The sequence below is a fragment of the Lycorma delicatula genome, chromosome 5 (genome assembly GCF_047948215.1).
Source record: "Lycorma delicatula isolate Av1 chromosome 5, ASM4794821v1, whole genome shotgun sequence".
Lineage (NCBI taxonomy): Eukaryota > Metazoa > Arthropoda > Insecta > Hemiptera > Fulgoridae > Lycorma > Lycorma delicatula.
Window position 1 is genome coordinate 115,756,179 of NC_134459.1, and position 23,306 is coordinate 115,779,484.

The 23,306-nt window shown below is 29.8% G+C and overlaps 1 protein-coding gene across 1 annotated transcript in view; it reads left to right on the plus strand.

Moving 5' to 3' along the window:
- Positions 1-23,306, plus strand: part of LOC142325732 (nose resistant to fluoxetine protein 6-like) — a 40,962-nt gene that overhangs the window by 11,101 nt on the left and 6,555 nt on the right. Inside the window, exons 5-11 of the mRNA XM_075367764.1 lie at positions 4,252-4,460; positions 6,538-6,623; positions 7,895-8,085; positions 8,652-8,812; positions 10,918-11,086; positions 14,562-14,755; positions 18,948-19,083. Of these exons, the coding sequence (XP_075223879.1) occupies positions 4,252-4,460; positions 6,538-6,623; positions 7,895-8,085; positions 8,652-8,812; positions 10,918-11,086; positions 14,562-14,755; positions 18,948-19,083 (1,146 nt within the window). The remainder of the gene's footprint in view (positions 1-4,251; positions 4,461-6,537; positions 6,624-7,894; positions 8,086-8,651; positions 8,813-10,917; positions 11,087-14,561; positions 14,756-18,947; positions 19,084-23,306) is intronic.

The following is a 23,306-nucleotide window of genomic DNA, read 5'->3' on the forward strand; positions in this document are numbered from 1 at the left end:
TCAGAGATGCAGCTGGGTCCCCAATCCAGAAAACTGCATGGGATATCTACAGACTTCAGAATATTCAGGAGAAAAATAAAAAAAAAACATTATCAATAATGTTAATTATGATAAAGAGTCAAGTAGGACTACATGTGTGGATTATCATGTTCATGACAATAGGGCTCATATCTGATGTGACCGTACATAGAAGAGACCTTAGACCATAGACCATAGACCATAGACCTTAGACCATAGAGTTTGACCTTGCTCCATCATTCTAATACTATGTAAATATAAATATTATGTATTTTGTAAATTTAAATTATTTAATAATAATTTAAATATATATAATAATCTATATAAATATTAACTAAAAAGTAGATCCTGTTCTGTGTACCTGCTGAGGAACAATGGTTAGGCTACTAGACAATTACATTTTGAAATTGCCACAATATGGATGTAAAGAGACAATGTAAATGTAGAATTCTCTTTTGAAAGAAATCCATTTTTAGTAGACATTTAAAAGTAATCCTAATACTTAATATTTTAATGTTTCACACTACAAAAAAAAGGACCCACAGTTGAATACAAAATGAGGTACAAAATAAACTGACACAATTCAAATGAAATGCACGGTTTGATCACATTATTGATACAAATCTATTTAAAAAAAAAAAAACACCAGCAGTAGCATTCATTAGCTGATGAAAGTATGAAAATATCAGCACCAGTCACTGTGGATGGTCACAAATATGACTGAAAACCACTAGAATAAATTTTTAGAAACATTTTATCATACAATCTGAATCGGTGAGTTGTTAGAAAAGTTAGCATGTATCAGAAAAACATGTATAGAAAAAAGCTTTTTAATTTCTATACACACTCTTTTATTCTCTGTTTTGAATATTTCATTTTCAACTTTAACTAGGAAATGAAATGAAAATAAATAATTTATATTGTTGCATATTTGTGGTTCAACAAGTATATTAAGAGATTAACAAACATAAAAGTTTCTTATAAATACAATTTATTATCCTAAAAATATATAATATAAAATTAATAAATAACATAATACACAAAATAGTAATTCAAATAAAAAGACAAAAATGGCAATTAAATTATAAATACCAAAATACAGTCCAATTTACTAAAAACTTTATAATGAACAATAGAAAATAATATTAAATTAACAATAAGTCTATAATAGAAGAATTTACAATTCATTTTCTGCAAGTAATATTACTTTTACCGTTTACAAAAGAACTACCTTACACTTCATGAATGGATAGAATACTGTCACTTTCACTCCTGTTCACAAATAAATCACTGGACAGCTTCTAGTACTCAACCACTGTCCAAAATGGAATACTTGTGATGCACTCTTCAGTCGTTGTTATTGAACACTTACTGTTATCGCAGCTGCACGGAATTCAGACTTGCAAAACTACTGATCTTATCTGCTGGTCCCTGGCAGTATTTATACCTCCTGGCCTGCAGAACCAGTATAGTCCCTTTCCTTTTGATTGTTCAAGCGTAATAATTGTTATTGTGTGGACAGTAACACTGGACTGGAACAATAATACAATAATACCGGGATAATAACAGCAGACTGGTAAAAGGACTTATAGAAAACCATAGAAGGTGCCCACGCCTTCTATGTTTTTCTATAAGTCCTTTTTCCAGTCCAGTAATCCTTCTGATCGAACAGGAGCTTTTGGAGTTGCCATTGTCTGTATTACAAAGAACAAATTGTTAAACAGACCCATTATTCTAAATAAAGAATCCTTCTTGATTCCTTCTAGATTCTTCTTTCTTTATTTTCTCTCTCATTCTTCTTTTTGGAAGAAACCCGTTACACTGACCCCATTACAATACATTATATAGCTCTCAATAGTTCCAAACAAAATAAAATAATTGCAATATTTCAGCATCCAGAACAAACGTTTTTGAAATAACTGCACATAAATTTTTAAAAAAATTATTCTCGTCTTTTGGTTTTCTTTTACAGGTAAAAAAATATTATAAAGTTCAGTGACTGAATTTTACTGTTATTTCAATAGATTGCAGCAATATATTATGTATTTGAACATTAGATGGATATAGTTAATCAAACTGTCTATCTATGTCAATTCTAATACCCAAAATTCTATAACGCACTGATCAATAGTTTGACGTTCATACAACAGATATTGTAGTGATAGTTTACATTAATATAATGGAAATACTATTTACCTCCTGGTTTGGCAAACTTAGATGGTTTTTTCATATTTATTTTGGTTTTATTTCCACATTTTAAATTATGATTAATAGAAATAAAAAATGTTTAATGATTAGTATAACTTTTAGCTCCTAAATCAAGCCTCAACAGAAAATAATTAATATTATATTTGCCCCATTGAGTATGTCTCAGCAGTTTCATTTTAAATAACTGATTGTACAATATTTATTCTGGAAACAATGAAGTTAAGAATAGTTTGACTCATGATGTGCTTCTAAAACTCTTCAGTGTGTATATATGTGTATAAGTGAAAAATATATGAATTTAGAACAAACATTTACAAGAGCATTGTTATTCCATTAATCAAATTTCCTTATAACAATCAATATTTGAATTTAGAATGATTTAGTTATACTCATTAAATCCACCTTTCATCAGTGAATTTACTTATAATACTTAGACAAAAAAGTTTGATTCTAAGTTTGGCATCTTGTATTTTATAAAATATGATACAATACTTTATCTTTTGGTAAATAGTTTACATTTGGGAACATGCCTAACAATTTGTTTATTTTTATTTAAATGCTGCATTCTGGCTGATGAAATAATATGATGATACTTGATTTTATTAAAAGCATTAGAAAATTTTGAAGTGAATAAATGCTGTGAAGCAACATATATTATATTCAGATCACATTAGTATCAGTTATTGTGGTGTTCAGTGATGAAGCAGGATCGTTGTTCAAATGCAGTTAAATATATTTAAAATACCTTATAACTTAAAATATATAATGTACATATCTACTTCATTTTGTTAATCAATTTTAATATCCACACTTCTGGAGTTCTTTGCTTGTTAATATTAAGTAAACAGCAATATCTTGGGAGACTTATCATGAACAGCTGCTTAAATGGAATTTTCCTTCAAGCCTACTGTAAATCAGTAAAATCTTAAAATAGGTAATTAAATCACTACTTAATTTTTTCAGCTGAATGTCAAGACATCTTACTTTATAAAAAAAGCAAATTTTTTAGTTGGATTAATGCTTCAATTTCATATTTAATTCGTAATATTAGTTTGTTGAAGGCTTTTGTATTATTCAACTGCTCAAATATTTTTTCTGTTATATATTTGGTGGTAGTTACCTTCTTTCTGTATACTTAAAAACATTGCATATGAACTACTCACACATTAATAAGCTATCATGAAATCTTCTTATGTAATAAACATTACATTTATTTTATTCACGAGAATGTTGGCTAGCTGATCCATTTGGTCAACTGTCATCTTGCTCAGTTTATGTTAATTAAGATGAGGATATTTAAAAAATATTGCTGTTGTTGTTTTAAACAATTATTATTTTGCTAACTGTTCACTATACTTTCCTCCCATCCTTGCACTGCTTCCATTCAAATTTTCTTATGATTATTAATAATGTTCAAATGAAACTCTACTTATTTCAGCAATTTTTTACTTTAACTTTTTAAATGGAGTGAAAGTAGGTCTTTTCAATTAATATATTCTACTTTTTTGGAAGTAGAAAGTGATCACTGCAAAGCAAAAATTGGTGAGATTATTTAAATTGCAGGAATAAATATCTGTTTGTTAATAAGTTAAATTATTCAAGATAGATAATTTCTTATGCAGATATGTCTTGGGTGACAAATAGAGTAATTAAAAACTTTAAAGGTTTTTAAAATGATGGTTCAATTTTTGTTTTTGCTTTTTTTAAACTGGCATGGGCTTCTATGGTCATTCTATTGAAAAATACCAGTGATGAAGTGAAACTGCTCTAGCATTCCTTATATTTGGTGATTTACAGGAATCACTTCATTGCTCCAGTCATTGGAATGTATCTTTTCTTCAAACCCTTCAATTTTCAGGATGCTACTTTTAAAAATGTTCTAATGTTGTGGAATCATTGGACTGTAAGGAATACAGATAGCTGTTTAAATTACATGACTCATTCCTGTTAGATTTTATATGATAAATTTATAAGTATAATAATCTCAAGCATGTATATTTAAGACTGATTGGATTTTGTTTTCAGGATAGAGGTGTACTTTCAAAACAGAAGAACAATGTAATTAAATGGGCTCTCTGTGTCCCATTATCTTGCAGCAAAGATGACATTATTACATCATTAAATGAGTATATGAAAGAAAAAAATATGAGCAACATATATTCTCTTTCATTTTCTCCTGGTGCTTGTGCTAAAATTGATGACACAAGGATATCAACTGTTGATCTTATATTTTGGTAAGAGTAATTTATTATCTTTGAAATCTTCCAGTCCAATCATATTAGTTAAATTTGTATATATACAGATTATTCAACTTAAAAGAGGCCCTTCACACCGTAGACTACACTAAATGCATATATTGTTGTGAGATGGCTAGAGTAAGGTACGACTGGAGCTGGAGTGGGGAGAATGTTTATTGCCAGCACGTTTGAGTATTGCCAGTCTGTCTGCGTCAAGCATTGGCTTTTGAATAGGGTGTGTTATTGTTTGTTAAAATGTGGTTAATTGTTGAAGAATGTATATTCGTGATGGAGACATATTTAGAGACAAAATCTCATGCATATGCCAGTGTAAGTTCAGGGAGAAATTTGAAGAAGAAGCACCAGTTAAAAGTGTTATTCAGAAGTTAGTTAAAAAATTTTGTGAAACAGTTTCGATGTTAGACCAGAAATGTGCCCAACACAGATCAGTTTTAATGATAAAGATCATACAGGACTTTAAAAGCGGCAGTTACAAGATCTTCTCATAAAACTTTGTGGAGACTAAACCGGAAAAAGAAAGTTTTACTAGGTGCAGCCTAGGCTGCAGTGAGGAGAATGCTGAAATGTTATCTATATCAAATGTAGATTTTCCATGAGCTAATGATGAACATTAAAAAAGGACTCACTACTGCCAGAGGTTCAAAAACTTCCTTAAAGTCAACATCTTGGTGGATATGTTAATATTAACTACCGAACCTGAGTTACTGAAAATCCACATATTCTTTTTGAATCTCCCCTACACCCACAAAAAACTGGCGTATGGTATGCAGTTTCAAGCCAGTGAATAATAAGACTCTTGTTTTTTGAAAAAACTGTGGATGGTGCCATCTACCAAGATATCAGATAGTTCATAGCCTTACTGCAAAAGGATGAGTGTGACTGCTGGTTGCAATAGGACAGCACCACTTGCCATACAGCTCACTTTATTATGGAAATGCTACAGGATTTTTTCAGTAGAAGAATCGTTTCTAAAGGATTGTGGCCATCAACATCCTACTAGTCTAGACTTCATTATGTGGGGTTATTAAAAGAAATTCTACAGAGGAGCAATCCACACACCCTGCAGGAATTAAAGACAAACATTACAATGCCATTCAAGTAATAGATAGTGTACAGTTAACAAAAGTAACCGGGAACATGGTCAAATGTGTTGATGAGTACATAGAAAAAGATCATTATGTTCAACACCTTCAGTAAATTATTATGTAAGTGTTTACCAATAAACTTATTATTTATAGACTAAACTAAGTGATGGGCCCTCTCTTAAGTTGAACATAAGTAATAGCAAAAACATGAGTGTTTGTTGAAAATTTCTCCTCAATACATTAGATTTGGGAAAGATTCATTTAAATGATGAAGATGTCTATAGATACAAAGAATAGTGAAGAAAATAAAGGCTTCGATCCCAAAGAAGACATGGTAATAAACAAGAAGATTCCTCATATAAACAATGAGAATAGTTTATTTGATAACATAATGAAAATACAGAAAATCATCAAAATGGCTGTATGTTGAATCTTGTTTTCTATCAATAACACATATGTTTAGAGTTTATAAAGAATGTATAAAGAGAAAAAAAATAGTAGTAACCCCATGAAAAAGTATTTACAAGTTTTTTTAAAAAAGGGAAATATAACCATTCTTAACATGAAATTATCAATGTGATGTTTGTGGATTTAAAACCAGAAAGGTACAAACTATTAATTAGATTAGTATCTTTTCTCAAAGATTCATTCAGATTTATTTAAATTAGTTGTTACATAATTTTTTAATCTTTGCATTTATAAGCAGCTTCTCTGTCCTAGATTAATTCTGTGCTGTTAGGTTTTTTAACCCTCTCACACAGCAAAAATTAATATTTTAACTATCGGCGTCGGTGTAACTATCAGTGGTTAACTGTGCTGTCATTGTTGCCTAAAATCTAAGTTATATCTTTCTGAAGTTGGGTTTTAAATTCAGCAATAATTACTTTCTTAAAATGTTTTTAGCTGGAGTATTTTCATGAAAAGTAGTATCTGTATTACATGATTAAAATAACTGCTTTTTGTTTCAGCTTCATTGTTGGATTTTGGGTATTTATTGTTATAATGGCTACAGTCTACGATTTTAAGTGTTTTGAAATTCTTGAAAATAAGCCAAGTAAGTATCATATTTAAATTAAGTTACCATATAACACACATATTAACTCATACAAGAAAATGTTTTTTTCTTCTATGTTCTTGTTCATAAATACAATGCAGTGATATTATTTTCAAATCTAAACTTTTAAAAACTTCAAGAATTATAACATCTTTGTGACCATCCTTGGTGACTTCTATGACTTTGAACATGCAATTAAACTTATAATCTTAATGATTTTAATGATGAAGACAAAATAAATGATATTATTGCATTATCATTAAAAATGTTAGAAAGAGAAAATAAATGAATATTACAGAAATATTAACATTATTCACCCATCAGTCTTGGTATTGATAGAATAATCATAACAAAATGAGCTATGCAGTTAAATTTACTTCATTCCTAATAGTTCAGATGTATGTAAGTAACTTGATTTTTCAGTATTTGAAATTGAAGTATGCATATAAATAATAGTTTAAATGTAAAAAGTATAAAATTAACATTAAGACCAAATCTTTTACATTACATATTTTCTTTATCAAAAACAAATTATAGATTTAACATCAGCCATATATATTTCCCTTTCTGATAAGCAGTATCAGACTAATAATACAAATTTATTTATAATTATGACTAAATGATTAATTTGGCAATTATTAATTAAAACTTACTAATTCAATAAAATTCCATTCCATAACAATTTTTGGATTAAAAAGAAAATTTTTTTATTCATCGTTTTTATCAAAAAGTAATTTTTGTTTATTAATAGTTTTACTGCTATCTCAATTTACAAGATACTGGTCTTATGTTCATTTTAACTTCATATGGTTAAGAAATCATTACCATTAATAATTATTTTTTTCAGTTTTCTTGAAGGTGAATGGTTTCATACTCTGAAATCAATTCCCAATTTTTTTAGACCAAATAAAACAAAAAATTCAAATGAATCAAGGTCCATTTTCAAATAAAATCACCCATCCTCAACTTGCCTTAAAGTCTGTTTGTTGTAAATAACTGATAAAACATTAAACAACTCTACTCCATAAGCTGGAACACCAGTATTATGTAGATATAATTTGAGGAAGTGAACATAAAAAAAATTTCTTTCTCTTATTAATCTACCATTGTGTTTGTTTTTCACTGATTGTTATGATATCATGTATAGCTTGCTGTTTATAACTAACATATGTTGTGTAAAACGTTCTTAATATTTTTAAAGCTCTAATATTCTAATTACGATGTTATTTAGTGCATTAAATTTTAATAAGGTTCCTTGATTTTTATTTCAGGCAGTTTTCTCCTTTGCTTTTCACTTAGACGTTCTGTAAAGAGTTTATTTAGACTACATCCACCAGTTAATGGTTATGACATGAACATAATAAGTAGTTTGCATTTACTACCAACAGTTGCTATTGTTTTCGGTCATCGGTTTGGTATGTTTCAAATGGGCGGAATCTCAAATTATCAATTTATTGAGACAGTAAGTTAATTATTATTTAAATCATAATATGATTAAGTTAAGAATTCTGAGCAAAAAAGTCCTGAGATGCCTTTATAGGGACAGCTCCTGAAACTGTTAATCATATACGCTACCTGGTTTTGGTAAATCAGAAAATATTAGCTAAAGAAGTTGAGAAACTAACGATATCTATGAAATGCAACAAGAGCAGTTTGGTATGCAGAAGCGAACTGGATACCAAAATGTTTAAATTCTGATGAAACATAAAAATGAATGGGCACTCCTGAGTTGATTTTATAGTATTTGAACTATTTAGAGATAATCAATTTGAATGACTAGTTATTACCGATGAAAGAAAGTTGCTCTGATGAAGAGAACAAATTATAGTCCTTTAAGAAATTGATAAATAATGTTCTATGTGTTAAATCTGTAATAAGATGGTAGCCAAGTTAAATAGTTCTAGCTACTCTTCCTTCCTGTTCAAGGCCAGATCTTTTCAGCATCCTTTCATATTCATACATGCATGTGTTCATACTTACACACAAATATGTATAAAATTTAGTTTTCATTCTTTTTTTTTTTTTTAGATTTTTAAATATACAGAATATTCTATGTGGACAAATCAGTTTGGGTTAATGGTTGACTGGTTTTTTACTATTAGTGGTTTTATGGTTGGTGTACTGTTACCATTTTATTATGAAAATTATAAACCAGATTTTATTAAAACACTTTTCAATAGGTATATCAGGTAAGAAATTTTAATCACTTTTTATTTTTTTTCTAATTAGATTTTATTTTAGGCTGAATTCAAGTGCAGACTGAAGATTTTATAAAATCAGGTTTTTTGTTTTTTACTCCAACAAATATAAAGCAGATCCTAATCCTAACTGAAAATTTTCCTTTAAGTAAAAGGTTTCTAAAGGAATTATTATTAACATTCAGAGAATAAAAAATAAACTGGGAAGTATTGCATGGCTTTCCTAATATCGCCAGTCAAGTCATACAATATACTTTTCTGCATTTTTGGTCTGGGATATGAAATTTAAATAATTGTAGGCATTTCTTGATAGCTCTATATATGAAATATAAACTTAAAAAATATTTAAACAGAAGGGTGATAAGTAAAAGAATAAAAATCATATATTTTAATTTTAAGAGGTGGGTGGGGAATGATTTTTTGAGAAAGTTTCTTTTTGGATTATTTATTTATGTACTGTAGGTAATAAATTTTCTTTAATAAAGTTTTCTCTAAAATGCTTTGAAAAAAATCAAAAATGGTTTTTTCATCTCCCATTCCTTAATAAATTTTGAAAAAGATCTATATGATCAATGCCCTCATAAAGAAATATTTGAGCCAAATTTGAAGAAAATGGGTTGGTCATTCCTGAGATATAAAGCCAAATGCTTTTATGTGTGACAGACATATGTAGAAGAAACATATGCTCATACACATATATGCTAATGAATTTGCAATTGACCATCTTGTAATTTCAAAAAAATTTAGAACTTGGTTTTCAGATATTCATTTGAAGATTTCACAAACCAAAAATCAGGTTGATATCTTCATTTGTTACAGAGAAATTAAAAAAATAGTAAATTTCAATGTTACTTCATTTTGGCCCTTTAAATTAAGAATTTAAAAAAATCCTCTTTCAGTGTGCACTTATACTGTATTGTACTGAACATGTGTTCAAATTTTCATTAATTTATCTTCAGTAGTTTTTGCTGGACCTTGACTATGAATCATTCATGCATGATATATTGTTTTATTTCTATATACATAGAAATTAAAATTAAATTTATATAATTTGTTTATTATACAGTTCATGTATACTGCTTAACGTAAGTGTATAACTGTGCTGTATAACTGTGTTTAAATAAATAAATAATGTAATGTTTTTAATTTTTCTTAGAATGTGGTTTATTAATTTGTTGTTTATTCATCTGTCTCAATCTCTTTTATGGCTTTGACATGTATGAAGTACTTGAGATACAAAAGGCACTGAACAACTGATTTTTCTATGAGCAAAATTATAACAGACTTTTGTCTTCAATAAAGATAATCCCTACACACCCAATCCATATCACAACAAACTGACAATTGAAGGTGTGGCATTGAACAAACTGAATGTATTACTTTCAAGGATTATATACACAGCGGATTTATCATAATCCTTAATTATTTAAAAATTAAGATTAAAGAATTTAATCTAAACTATTCTACCTTTTCATTTTAATTATTTATTTAAATAAACTCATCACTATTCATTTAAATTATTCAAATAACCCACCTACAAATAAATAAAACACTAGTATTAAATAATATATACTACATAGAGAATTACTATCAAATTTTATAAAAATAATTGATTGTGTAAGGTGTTTTTAGGCAACTAACTTATAGTAGAAATATAACAGTATTTTGCACTGAGTACATCAACATAGTCCTTCAGACACTTAATTTTTTAAACATACAGAAGGTATAACAAACAAAAAGTTATAAAATCTTAACACTCTGTATTTATTAATGTTGACTAATAATTAATTATATTGCATATACCACAAACCAAAAGCAACTTGTAATAGAAGAGAAAACATTTCTACACAGATTTGTTTAAACTTCTACCCTCATCTGAAAAGAAACATTAAACTAAAGTGCATTACTAAATATAAAGACACAAATTCCTACATTCCTTTTTTCAAACTGTCACTTTAATTTCGAAATGCATGTGAGTTAAAAAGTTCTATAGAGAACAGTGCCTAGAGAAAAGTTGAGTACAGAATGGTGTGCAGTTTTCCCTTGCATAGTGTTAAAATTTCTCAGCTTATTTATATTTCGATTTTAATTTTTAGGTTAACTCCATCTCTTCTCGTTATAACTTTCTTCTATGCTACTATTTATTATAAAACTGGAGAAGGTCCAATGTGGAATACAGCAATTCTAAGTGAGAAGAATAATTGTGTTGATAATTGGTGGACTAGCTTATTATATATTGGCAACTACATAAACAGTGAAAGATATGTAAGTTTATTATAAATTTATGAATATGCAAGAGCGTGTGCACACAACACACACACGTATTACAATTTTATGCATTCCATTCTTTGTTTAAAATAATATCTGCACTATTATATATAGAATTCTATTTTTTCTGTTCATAGAATTATTTTAAGTAATTTATTACAAAAAACTCTTCCCATTATTCCATGTCAGAATGATAACTACCAAATATTAAACTCAGTAACAGAATTGCCTTACCAACTCAAGTACATATAGATCTGTGTTTGCCACATTTCAAATACCATATGTTTGAAATTATTCATGTTATCTTCTTTTAAAATTTTTCTTTATTAATAAACTCATAAAGAGTTTAATCATAAGGAAATCATAAGGAAAATCCTAATAAAGATATATGAGCTTAGAAAAACAGAAGGCCCAACTTTGGCACAATAAAATTTGAAAACTGCAATGAGAAAAAGAAGATTAAGATTTTTTATATATATGATCTGAATGAATCCAAAAATATTAAATAAAACAAATATTTGAAAAACTTTGGAAACTAAAAAGGCAACAGGATATATAAAACAGATGAAAGAGGAAACAGAGGGATAAAAGAAGAAGACTGTTAGAATAGAAAGAAGTTTACAGAAATAATTTATAATGCAAAGTTCTTGTGAATGAAGGAAGAAAGAGCACTGGAAGAAAATGGACAGAAGAAAAACACTTAAAGAAAATGAAACAAATACTGAAAAGAAAAAAAAGGAGTTTTTACTTTTTTCTACAGAAATTCTTAAACCTATTTTACTAGCTATTTCTTCTAAAAGATGTATTTACGTTGCCACATCTATTAGATTTTCAGAGAGAATGGCAAAATCGTCTGCAAATGACAGGTAGTTTATTTCATTTATTTATTCTTCCTCTCCTATTTTATTGGTAAAATTTTGTATTCTTTTAGTTTCTCATTCTAAATTCTTACTTTTACTCAGAATTAAAGAGAAGTGGTGATAAACCACATTACCCTGCCTAACACCTGTTTTTATTTCAAAGGGTATAGAATTTTTTCCCATGAATTTAACTTTTGATGTTGTATTTGTAAGAATTTTACATATGAGATAGTTGTTGATTAGCTAAAGAAAAATGCTGTTAATGAAAAATTTCTTTAACACCAAATTCTTGAATTATTTTGTCTAAAGTCTCTCTCTATCAACAAAGTCAAATGCTTTTTTTTAAATTGACAAATACTACAATGATGTCTTTAGAGTTCAGCATTCTGTGCAGTGTTATTGATTTTAGGAGAAATATTTGTTCTGAGCAGGATCTACCCTTTCTGAATCCACCCTGAAATTCTTATTTCCTTATCTAAAGTTTCTTCGACTTCGTTCAGTAGAAGTTTAGAAAATACTTTATAAACAATTGGTAAGAGAAATACACCTCTGCAGTTATTATCTTCATCTTGCTTATCACCTTTTTTTGGTGGAGCAGATGTATTACAGCCACTCTCCAGTCTTCTGGAATTTTTTCTGTTTTCCATATTTCTTCAAAAAGTATTTTTAGATCTCCTATGAATTTTGGTTCCGACCATTTCAAAAGTTCGCAATTATGGAATCCACTAGCTTTGTTATTTTTCAATGTTTTAATTACATTTTTAATTTCTTCAGAGGATGCAATAAATCATCTTCTAAATTTTAACAATAACTATAAATTCTGACCTATCAATTAGTTCTGGACAATTTAAAAATTTATCAAGAATTTTCACAAGAACTTCATAGTTTTCAGGATTACTTAAGCCCATTTTACCATTCTCTTTTTTCAGACACTAGCTGCTTGGTATCCTTTTAGTTTGCACATTTTTCATTCTACCATACATTCTTTTTGATCTTTGCTAAACCAGAAGTCTTTTTAGCACAGTTTATTTCTCTACACAGTTCTTGCCAATAACTTTTTTTTTTAAATTTTACTTCTTCTTGAAACTTTCTATTGCATTCTTTGTTACAGTAATTCTATCGGCATTATATCTCACTATTTTTTATGATTTTTTTCTGTAATTTTAGAAGATAGAAATTTAATTTGTATTTTAGAAAGGCAATGACCAGAATAAAACTCTACTTCTAATTATTTTAACATTCATAATCTCTTTAATATTTCTTTTGGAGGTAGCTTCATGATCTAGCTGAAATTCTCTTAATTTAGGACTTGGAGATATCCATGTTTTAGCTTTCCTTTGAAGTTTTCTAAAAAAATGTTGACATAATACTAAACTGAAAAGCTGTATAAAGATTAATAATAAACCTTATACCATTTTTGCTGGTTCAATTTCTGAATATTCATCAACTATATTTCTAAAATTTATTTCTCTGCCTAATTTTGCATTAAAATCACCACAAAGTATTTTAATATTTAACTTCAGAATTTTAGAAATTTTTTTCTTCAAAAAGATCCCAGAATTCTTTTACTTTTGTAGATTTTTTTCTATTGTCTTCATTTATGGGAGTGTGACAATTAATGAAGGTGTAATTTTTATTTTTACATTTTATTGCAAGACTAAACAGCCTTTTGGAACTGCATTTAAATTCTATTACATTATTTAATATTTTCTTGTTTGCATAAAAAGTGATACCTAATAATCGTATTTATAATTTTCATAATTTTGATTGCAGGTTTACTCTTAAAAATTCTGCAATTTTTGGTATCTGTAACATTTTCATCTAAAAACCTGGTTTCTTGTACTTTTAAAATTTGGATCTGATTTTTGTCTAGAAGTATTTCTAATTCTTTCTGTTTGCCAACTTTTAATAAGGAATTGACATTTAATGTTCCAAAGAAGTATTTCTTTTTAAATTTTAATCTTGAATGATCCAAGGATGCTTTGATCATCCCGATTGCAAATGTTGAGACTCCCCAGAACCCTAGGTCCAAATTCATTGCATGAAGCAATGGTGAATCCCTCAGTTGAGTTACACCTGGGGTAGTGATTTCTTTTCAGCATACTTTCCATCCTGCAATTGAAATTGCAGGTTGTGAAACATAGGAATAAATTCCAAGTTAAGATCAGTTAGTTAGTCGGAAATTCTCTACGTTCCGTTTGGTTAGAAACTAGGTCTAACCTATCTATTGGCACCAAGTAGAGGCAATCTGTCATCATTTGTCCTTATCAGAATCTATGACTGCGCTAAATGATTTCTCCAGAAATGGAGACTCACCACCTCAGTATTTCCTTCATTAATTATAAAACTTGATTACTAAAAATTACAATTAGACTTTAAATGCAATTGAAACCAGTTTTGCAAAATAACTAAGCAAATTTAAATAATATGGCTTTTAACAAATTTAAGTACACTATAAAGTACTACACTATAGAGTTGAGCTGCTTTTGGTTAGGTACAAATCTGCTCTAATATAGCTATTAGTTGTTAAATAAATAAAGTTATTTTTACACAACACCTATATTTTTATTTATTGATTGCAATTTATATCCATTAATTTTTATTTGTTACAGTGTATGGTGCAAACTTGGTATCTAAACTGCGATTTTCAATTATTTTTAATTACAACAATTATATTTTATATTGCAAAGAATCGTCCTGCTTTAGTACAACTTTTAATCGGCACATTACTTGTTTTATGTATTCTTGGAAGTTTCTATGCTACTTACACATGGAATCTAACAGCTTTTACTTTGTTCTACAAAAGGTAAATAAATATATTTTTGAAATATATATGTTATTTTATTTACAGACAATCATTTTATAATGGTATTTTTGAATATACATTCTCAACTTTGAGATTGTTATAACTGTAAGCTATTTAATCATGATTTAGGAAATAGTAGGTTAAAGTGAAGATGAGTTAGTATAAAGTGCAATGGATGTTTACGATTTTCAGTTCAAATACTCTTTCAAATTCTGTGGGATACCAAATTATAATAATATCAGTGATGCATTATATCTTCCGTTCAAAAGGTTCTCTAAATTCATTTGTTTAGCTCATCCCTAACTCAGTAAGTTTTTAAATTAAACTTGGCATAAAATACATCCAAGCTATTATAGTACTTGTAAGTAGTGCCATAGCATTCTATTTGGGCAAAATATCAGCTTTCTCACTACCTTCATATATTCAAAATAAGGTAGTGTTAATCTTGTACATAATTTTTTTCTTCAAGATTACGGCCATCAGCTGCTAGTCATTAACCCTTTTCCCAAACAAAAATTTTTCACTCTCATAAAAAGAACCAGCAGTTTTTTAAAACATTCTTAAAAATAAATATATTAGAAAGAAAAATTACCAAATATACAAAAACAAAAAAAGCATAAAAACAATCCTCTTGATTTATAACATATCTCTTTTTTTATCACCTTGGTTTTCCCTTAGGCCATACTTTTTTACTTCTTTTCTCCCTCCTCCTTACAGCCTCTTCCTTTGAGGGCAATATATTTGAAACCTTGGAGATGAAGTCTTTTTCTAACTCAGATACAACCAGTGTGATGGAGAGGATGTCTTATGGTGGATACTGGATTACTCCAGCTCAAGTGGAGCGAAGAATATTGCATCCAATTCTAGAGGTTCCACCCCCCCCCCTGAAATTTTGGGGCAACTGAAATGCTTGCCCTCTCTTTTGGAATCCTCTGTGTTCTTGATGGCTCTACACCTTTCTGTTTGAACTGCATCATACCAGGCTCAAACATTTTCTACATTTTTGTCACACTTTCTTTTATGTTATGACTGGTTGAAGAAATATTTTGGTCCTTTTAGATGTTAATATCCTTTTGTACGACATCCATTGATGGCTGCATCTTGACAGGTCTTAATGGTTCTTTTGGGAGAGAAGATTTCATTCTACTACCTACAAGTATTTCAATCATAGTTGCAAGACTTGGTGCAAGAGTAGAAAGTAGCTCTTCTGCATTGACCTTTGACAAAAAAAGGGTAGCAGTTGCTTGTGCATTAGTCAATGTAGGTCGAGATATTTGGTTGCTGACAATTTTTCTTGCTTCAGAGTAACTGACTTTTTGTAGTGTTTTCACCTCCTGAATTGCAGTTTCCATTTTATAAACAAGACAGTTTCTTGAACGCCAGTTATGGTGTCCCTTGCTGTTGATACAAACAGGAGGACCTCTGCATGAATTGCCCTCATGACTTGCCTCACCACAATTGCAAATTTAATGTCTTTCGCACTGCATTGAGTGCATTTGAATGCACTCAAAGTGTATCCAAAGTGCTTGCATTTGAAACTCCACATTAGCTTGGTATAAAAGTTCACATGTCCAAGCGATGTATGCCAGCATGTACTTTCATCACGTCTACAGAATGTCAGCACATAAAAATCGAAAGAAGAACCTGGCTATTTCCTTTCATGGTCAATCTTCAGCATTCAGCCTTGATAAGTCTTGATAGTTACTAACTATTTAACCATTTCTTAACTATTTCTTCTTTGTGCAATTAAGCAGATCCCAATAAATAACAACCCTTTTGGAGAATTAAAGGTGCTATGTGGTTGTACAAGCACGGGGAATTCACCGATCTTCTTTAAAGCAAGAATTTTCCATGTTTGGTGTCATTTACAGTATCTATACACAGACATTAAAAGATTGTTTGGATTTCTTTATCATGCTCTCTAATACACCCAACAATCTCATGAGAACAGGCTTACTTTAGAGAAGTTAACATTCTCTCTTTTAATCACAATATGCCTAGGACTGGATGTACTGTTTCCTACAAATGGGTGCTAATGACTTCTGAGTTCATTTCTAATTCTCACTGAATCTTTACTTCTTTTCCATTTCATGTCTACAAATCAGCTGTTTATGTCGAATAATATGGTTCAATACCTTGATTAGGTTTAATTATTCTAAATATTTATTATTTGCTGGTTCAATCAAATAAATAAAAGTCTTTACTTCATTTATAATATAAATTATATTTATTATACTTTGAACTTGTAGTTCATATATATATATATATATATATATATAATTATTATATCAATTAATTACACATTCGTAACAGAAAACATGTTGAGTCTTTGGAGGATGGAATTAGATTGACTAAAAATACAGCATTAGACTAATTCAATTAATAAAAGTAACAAAAAAAGTGAGAATTTATAAAAAGTAAGAAAAAGGTGAAAATTTTTATTTTAAAATTTAAAAGTACTCCATTAATAAAATTTAAAGTTCCTTCTTTTAATAAAAAAGGAGCAAATGAAACCTAAATCTTAACAGTTTCTAGAAAAGGGTATTTACATACCCTCTGCCACATTTGGTTGTTCAGGGTTTTGCATATAAGGTTTATTCCTTCTGCAGCAAAGACTGGCTACACCTCTATTCCAGAGATACCAACCCTGGAGGTCCAGCATATGTCCTGGCAGAGAGAAAATGCATAATCTCTATATTGACTCCAGCCCCCTATTCACCAAAGCTTTCAGAGCTTCCATGCAGCAATATACATGGGCACTGTACTACTCGCTTGTCATCACAGGGGCATGTGGACAATAGCAGGGTCTCTGTTATACCTGCAATCATATCGACCTTGGTTGCCACATCCTAAGCTCTAAAGATGGCATAGATCCATTTTCAAATGTACATAATCTGCAGGTGACCAAAACCTCCAGTCCATATAGTGACCTGAAGATGGAATTTAGGTCAAAAGAACGATTATGTTTCCGATAAAAAATACTCAGACCACCATTGGCCAATATGTATTGTACTTATGTACAGCTTTTACCATCCTAGACATGGAATATAGATTGTATGTTTCAGACATGGGGATTATTATTATTTTATTTTTTGTTCCAGTTTGAATTTTACATCTAATACTATTGTTTTCAGAGCTTATAATTGTTTGAATTTGACATTTAATACTATTGTTTTCAGAGCATATAATTTCACTTTGTAACCTCTTAAACTTTCTTTCTTAGAAAACCTACAATCTGCATATCATTTTTGCTTTCCTTAATTTTATTATCCTGGTCCCCTGTAGGGGAAGACCTTGTGATGATCCCAGTCGCCTCACCAACCTTCCTAGTCCTGATGGGCTTTATTGGAAGTGGTCTTTTAGATCTTCTAAACTTGATAACACTATACAGTCACAGTTTGGCCACCTACATATTATAAAGCATTTAACTTACAAACAATTAACTATCCTCCAGTGTCCATTTCATTTTTCTGTTTCCTTAAAAATTAGGTCAATAGAGAAATTAAAAAATGCTGGAAAAATATAACAATCTTATTTTACTATTTTTGATGAAAATTCCTGAAGGTAGTTTATCAATTTTCTTCTTCTTCAGATGCCATTCTTTTTTTTCTAATTTGATTATTGGACAAGTACTGCAAATGTTATCTTTTGATTCTGGAGCCAAGACTTCAATCTTCTTCTTAAATTTATTTTCTTCATTACTATGCTTTGCATGATTCCTACTAACAATTAAATAAACAGATGGTCCTGATCCCCTGTCATAGCCTGACTCAAAAATGAATTTTGGTTTCAACATTCAAGTGATGATAAGAAACGTAAAGTTCAATTTATTTATGTTTGGTACTGATTTATGCAAATATTCTAATTATTTATTGATCGGTTGTGTCCTTGAGCTCACTGCCAATGTGATATATCCCAATATCATTAAATTACACATACAATATTTAACATAACTTTTGATATTTAAAAAAAAGTTAAATAATAAAGATATTTTCATGATGCATTATTTCTCACAACATTCAAATGTATGTGCATATTATTAAAAATAATCTCAAAATCTTTTAATTCAAGATTGGCTTTTTTGTTAACAGTACAAAATCTGCCATTCCTAAGCAATTAACTTATAATTTAATTATTAAACAAATAAAAAACTTATACTAAAGAAAAAGAGTTTTTCTTTCATTTGTTTCAGAATGTGGGATAATGTACGTGTTTACAATTACTTTAGAGATTATTATATTAAAACTCATTTTAGAGCACCACCTTATTTGATCGGTTTTATTGTTGGTTATACATTCTATGAAAGGAAACCAAACAAACTTTCTAAGGTAAACTCTTTTTTATTTATTATTATTATTATTAAGGAGCTAGCCTTTCTTTTATGCAGTATTACACCATTTTATCACTGAATTATATTTACCAATTAGATAAAATAATTTATGAATTATATTATCAGTACTTTAGAATACTTTAACTATTTATTCAAATGAACACTTATTCTGTATTTTTATTTGCTGATTTTACCATTGATCTTTTTGTTACCTCCATTACATATAATGAAAATTATAAAAAATGTATTTTTTTTTAATCATAGACTAAGCAAATTGGAAGTTTACAAGCCTTTTTTTGTATTTAAAATACTTAAAATGTATATTACTTATGTCCAAATATTTTCAACATAGCAAATAGTGGCATTGAACCATAAATTATAAGTCTACTAGACTGAGTAGTTAATCAAAATACCTATACCACAAGAAGATCACATAAAAGAACACAATACTATAAAATATAACATTTAAACAACATAAATTTAAAAATAAACAACATAGTAATTGCTCACAGTAATGTTTTTTTAATAAATTAACTATATCAATTGCTCAGAGTTTTATACTGGGTAAACAGAATGCAGCTCAAAGAAAGACAGAGTGAACACAAGCTACCTATAGAAAAACTTCCTTGTACGAAGTAAAGGAAGTATTGTGATCGAAAAAATTTTGGTTTTTAAATTTCAACGGACATATTCACTTTGACCATTCTTGAATGCAATTTAATTAGTTTCGTTGTAACGTCTGTACGTACGTACGTAAAGTTGTCCTAGCGAATCTACGAGCTTGTGACGTCACATGCTGACATTCATTTTATTATTGTTTTACTAAACATTATTTTTGCGCGTAATTATTATCTTTATTTCATTTTTCGACTTACAAACAATACGGGCCCCCAAACAATACATTTATGTTGTTTTGTGTTCAATTCTTTCCAAGTTGATTACATGTATAAAAATGCTTAATGACTCAATCTTGTAAACAATAACAATTTCTTAACCAATGACTAATGCTTTGATTGTTATTATGTACCTATAAAAATCTATACATGCAGTTAGAAATCTATATCTTTCGTCACAATTATATTTAGATCAGTTATTCGTAGTACACAATGTGTGTATAAAGAAATAATCTTTAGTCCAGTTTATATCGTGTTCAGTGAGAGTATTCGAGTAGCGTTTGTATGCGATCATATTACTTTATAATTACTAATTGTTTTTCGCAAATTTTTTGTAATATATTATTTTCTGTTTTATTTTTGTTGGTGTGTTATTAGTGCGGTTTGTTATGGCAGAATTTAAATCTGTAGTTAATAAAAAAAAAACTTAGGAGTCAAGCACGTGAAATTATCAATAATTTTTATGATTTTTATTAAAAAAGGCTCTAAAAGTAGGTAAATTAACTGACGACAAACATATAATTGGCATTCAAAAATGCGAAGAAAGAACTGCTGCTGCTTGTGGAATTTCAAGAACACAGGTTCAAAAACACACAAGAGAAAAAAGACATGCTCTTCAATCAACATCCAAATCGTGTTCTTTCAGCACGCAGAAAAAGTATAAACGACGTTCGAAACCTGTCAGTGGATTGAGTAGTTTTGATTTAGGTGTATTTAAAAGAACAGTTAATGAATTTCATTCAAAGAATGAATTACTTACTTTAAAAAAATAAGGCAAGAACTTCAGTCATCTATTGATTTTAAAGGCAGTGAATCAACTTTAGCTGTTATTTTGAAAGAGTTAGGTTTCAAATGACGTAAAACTGAAAATAACAGAAAACCTGTAATTGAAAAATCCGATATCAGGTGGAAGAGAATTGAATATTTGCAGGCAGTGGCTAAGTACAGACAAAGCAATGCCACAATTGTTTATTTGAATGAAACATACATCTTAAGTTCGCATTGTTCGACAAAGTCGTGGTCTAATGTATGTTTAGGGACTTCATGTGCCGATTAATAAAGGTGACCGTTCAATAGTAATTCATGTTGGAGGAGAAATCGGTTTTATTCCGAACGCATTACTAACTTAAAAAGCCAGTTCGAAAAGTGGCGACTACCATGACAACATGAATACAGACAATTTCATGAAATGGGCGCGTGAAAAATTGATTCCAAATCTTCCACCAATGTCAGTAGTGGTTGTTAATAACGCCCCTTATCATAATACAGGTATTGATAATGCACCAAATTGTAACTCCAGAAGAAAAGATATGACCAGTTGGCTGTAGAAAACCCGTATTTCATATAGTTCAAAAATGCTAAAACTACAGTTATATGAATTAGTAAATTTACATAAAACTAAAGAACAAAAATATCACGTGGATGAACTTTTGACCGTACCATTCCGACCGTACACATTACATTCCGACGTATACATTCCGACCGTACCATCCTGATTTGAATCCGATCGAGATGGTATGGTCAGCCGTAAAAAGAGATGTGGCTTGTCATAACCAAGATTTTCTTTCTCAAATGTTGAAAAATTAACTACAGAGAAAACTAATTCCATGAATGAAGATGATTGGAAACCCTACTGTGAAAAAGTAAAAAGTATTGAAAAAGAATATGAAAAACTGGAACCACTGATAGAAGAAATGACAGAACGTTGTAATCCAGAGTGTTTCATAATTTTCTTCAGAGTTTCAAAAATTCATTAACAAAAAACTATTTCACTCATAAGAATTAAGCAAGTACTGTACGAAAGAGTACTTCAAATTGTTTTTTCCACATATACTAGGCAGTTAGTAAACCATTTGCTCGCTAGGCGTCGACAGTAGAGAAAATGGCTGCCACGGGAAGCGAGAAGTCGTTTGTGTGTTAGAATTTCACTTGTCAAAGTCAGTAATTTCTGTGCAACGCGCGTTTCGGTTGTAATTTCATAAGGAGCTATCAAGTGACAATTCAATTCGTGCATGGTATAAACAACTCAGTGAAACTGGTTGCTTGTGCAAGCGAAAATCAACTGGTCGTCTATCAACCTCAGAAGTGAATGTCGAACGTGTGCGTGCAAGTTTCATTCGCAGCCCGTCAAAATCGACTGCGGCTGCAGGCAGAGAATTAGGAATCCGAAAACAGTGTGGAGAGTTCTCCGTAAACGTTTATTATGCATACCGTACTATCTTCAATTAATCCAGCGTCTTTCTGATGGAGAAAAAAACGTAGGCTCGATTTTTGTTTTCAGATACAGAAAAAGATGTTGTTAGATGAAAGTTTTCTAAACAAGATAATTTTCAGCGATGAAGCTACTTTTCATATTAGCGGCAAAGTAAACCGTCATAACGTGCGAGTTTGGGAAACTGAAAACCCACACGCTTATGTGGAAGACATTCGGGATTCTCCGAAAGTAAACGTTTTTTGTGCGATCTCTCGTGAGGCAGTGTATGGGCCGTTCTTTTTTATGGAAACGACAGTAACCGGCATGATATATCTGGATATGTAACAATTATGGCTTTTGCCTCAGCTAATAAACGACTTGATTTTCCAGCAAGATGATTGTCCTGCCCATTTTCATAAAGAGGTTCGACAGTACCTTAACACAACATTACCTCGGCGCTGGATAGGACGTGCGTCTGAAGAAGACCAACCACCATATGATGTGGTCACCAAGATCACCAGACCTCACGCCATGTGATTTCCTTCTCTGGGAATACGTGAAAGATAAGATGTTTATCCCACTAATGCCGCACGATATCGCTGAGCTAAAGGATCGCTTAATCAATTCAATCAACTCTATCGAAAATGACATGTTAGAACGAGTTTGGCAAGAGCTAGACTTTCATGTTGATGGACATTTATAGATTTTAACGAAAACTGTTTGAGTCCCTGCATCACCTCGTATAACTTTCATTTAGGTAAGTGAAATACTTTTTTTGTACTGAATTTTTGTAACTCCTAAGAACATTATGAAACGCTCTGTATACATGTAGATTCTGATAGTGAAAGTTAGAATTAAAGTAACAGTGATAGCGATTCGTTTAGCGAGAATGGTGAACTTGCTAAAAGTTTGAATTAGATGCATGAAGAAAATTCAAGTAAGCTTTTTTTTATTATTAAAAATTAATAATTTAGTACAAATAAATGTTATAAAAGAATTAATTACATATTGTTTATAATTAGTAAATGCAAATATGATATTATTACCTCGTACAATATGATAATAAGTAAATTTTATTACACGGAGTTGATGTTTTCAAGCCGAGTAGTAATACGCAGTCTGCTCGTGACGTCA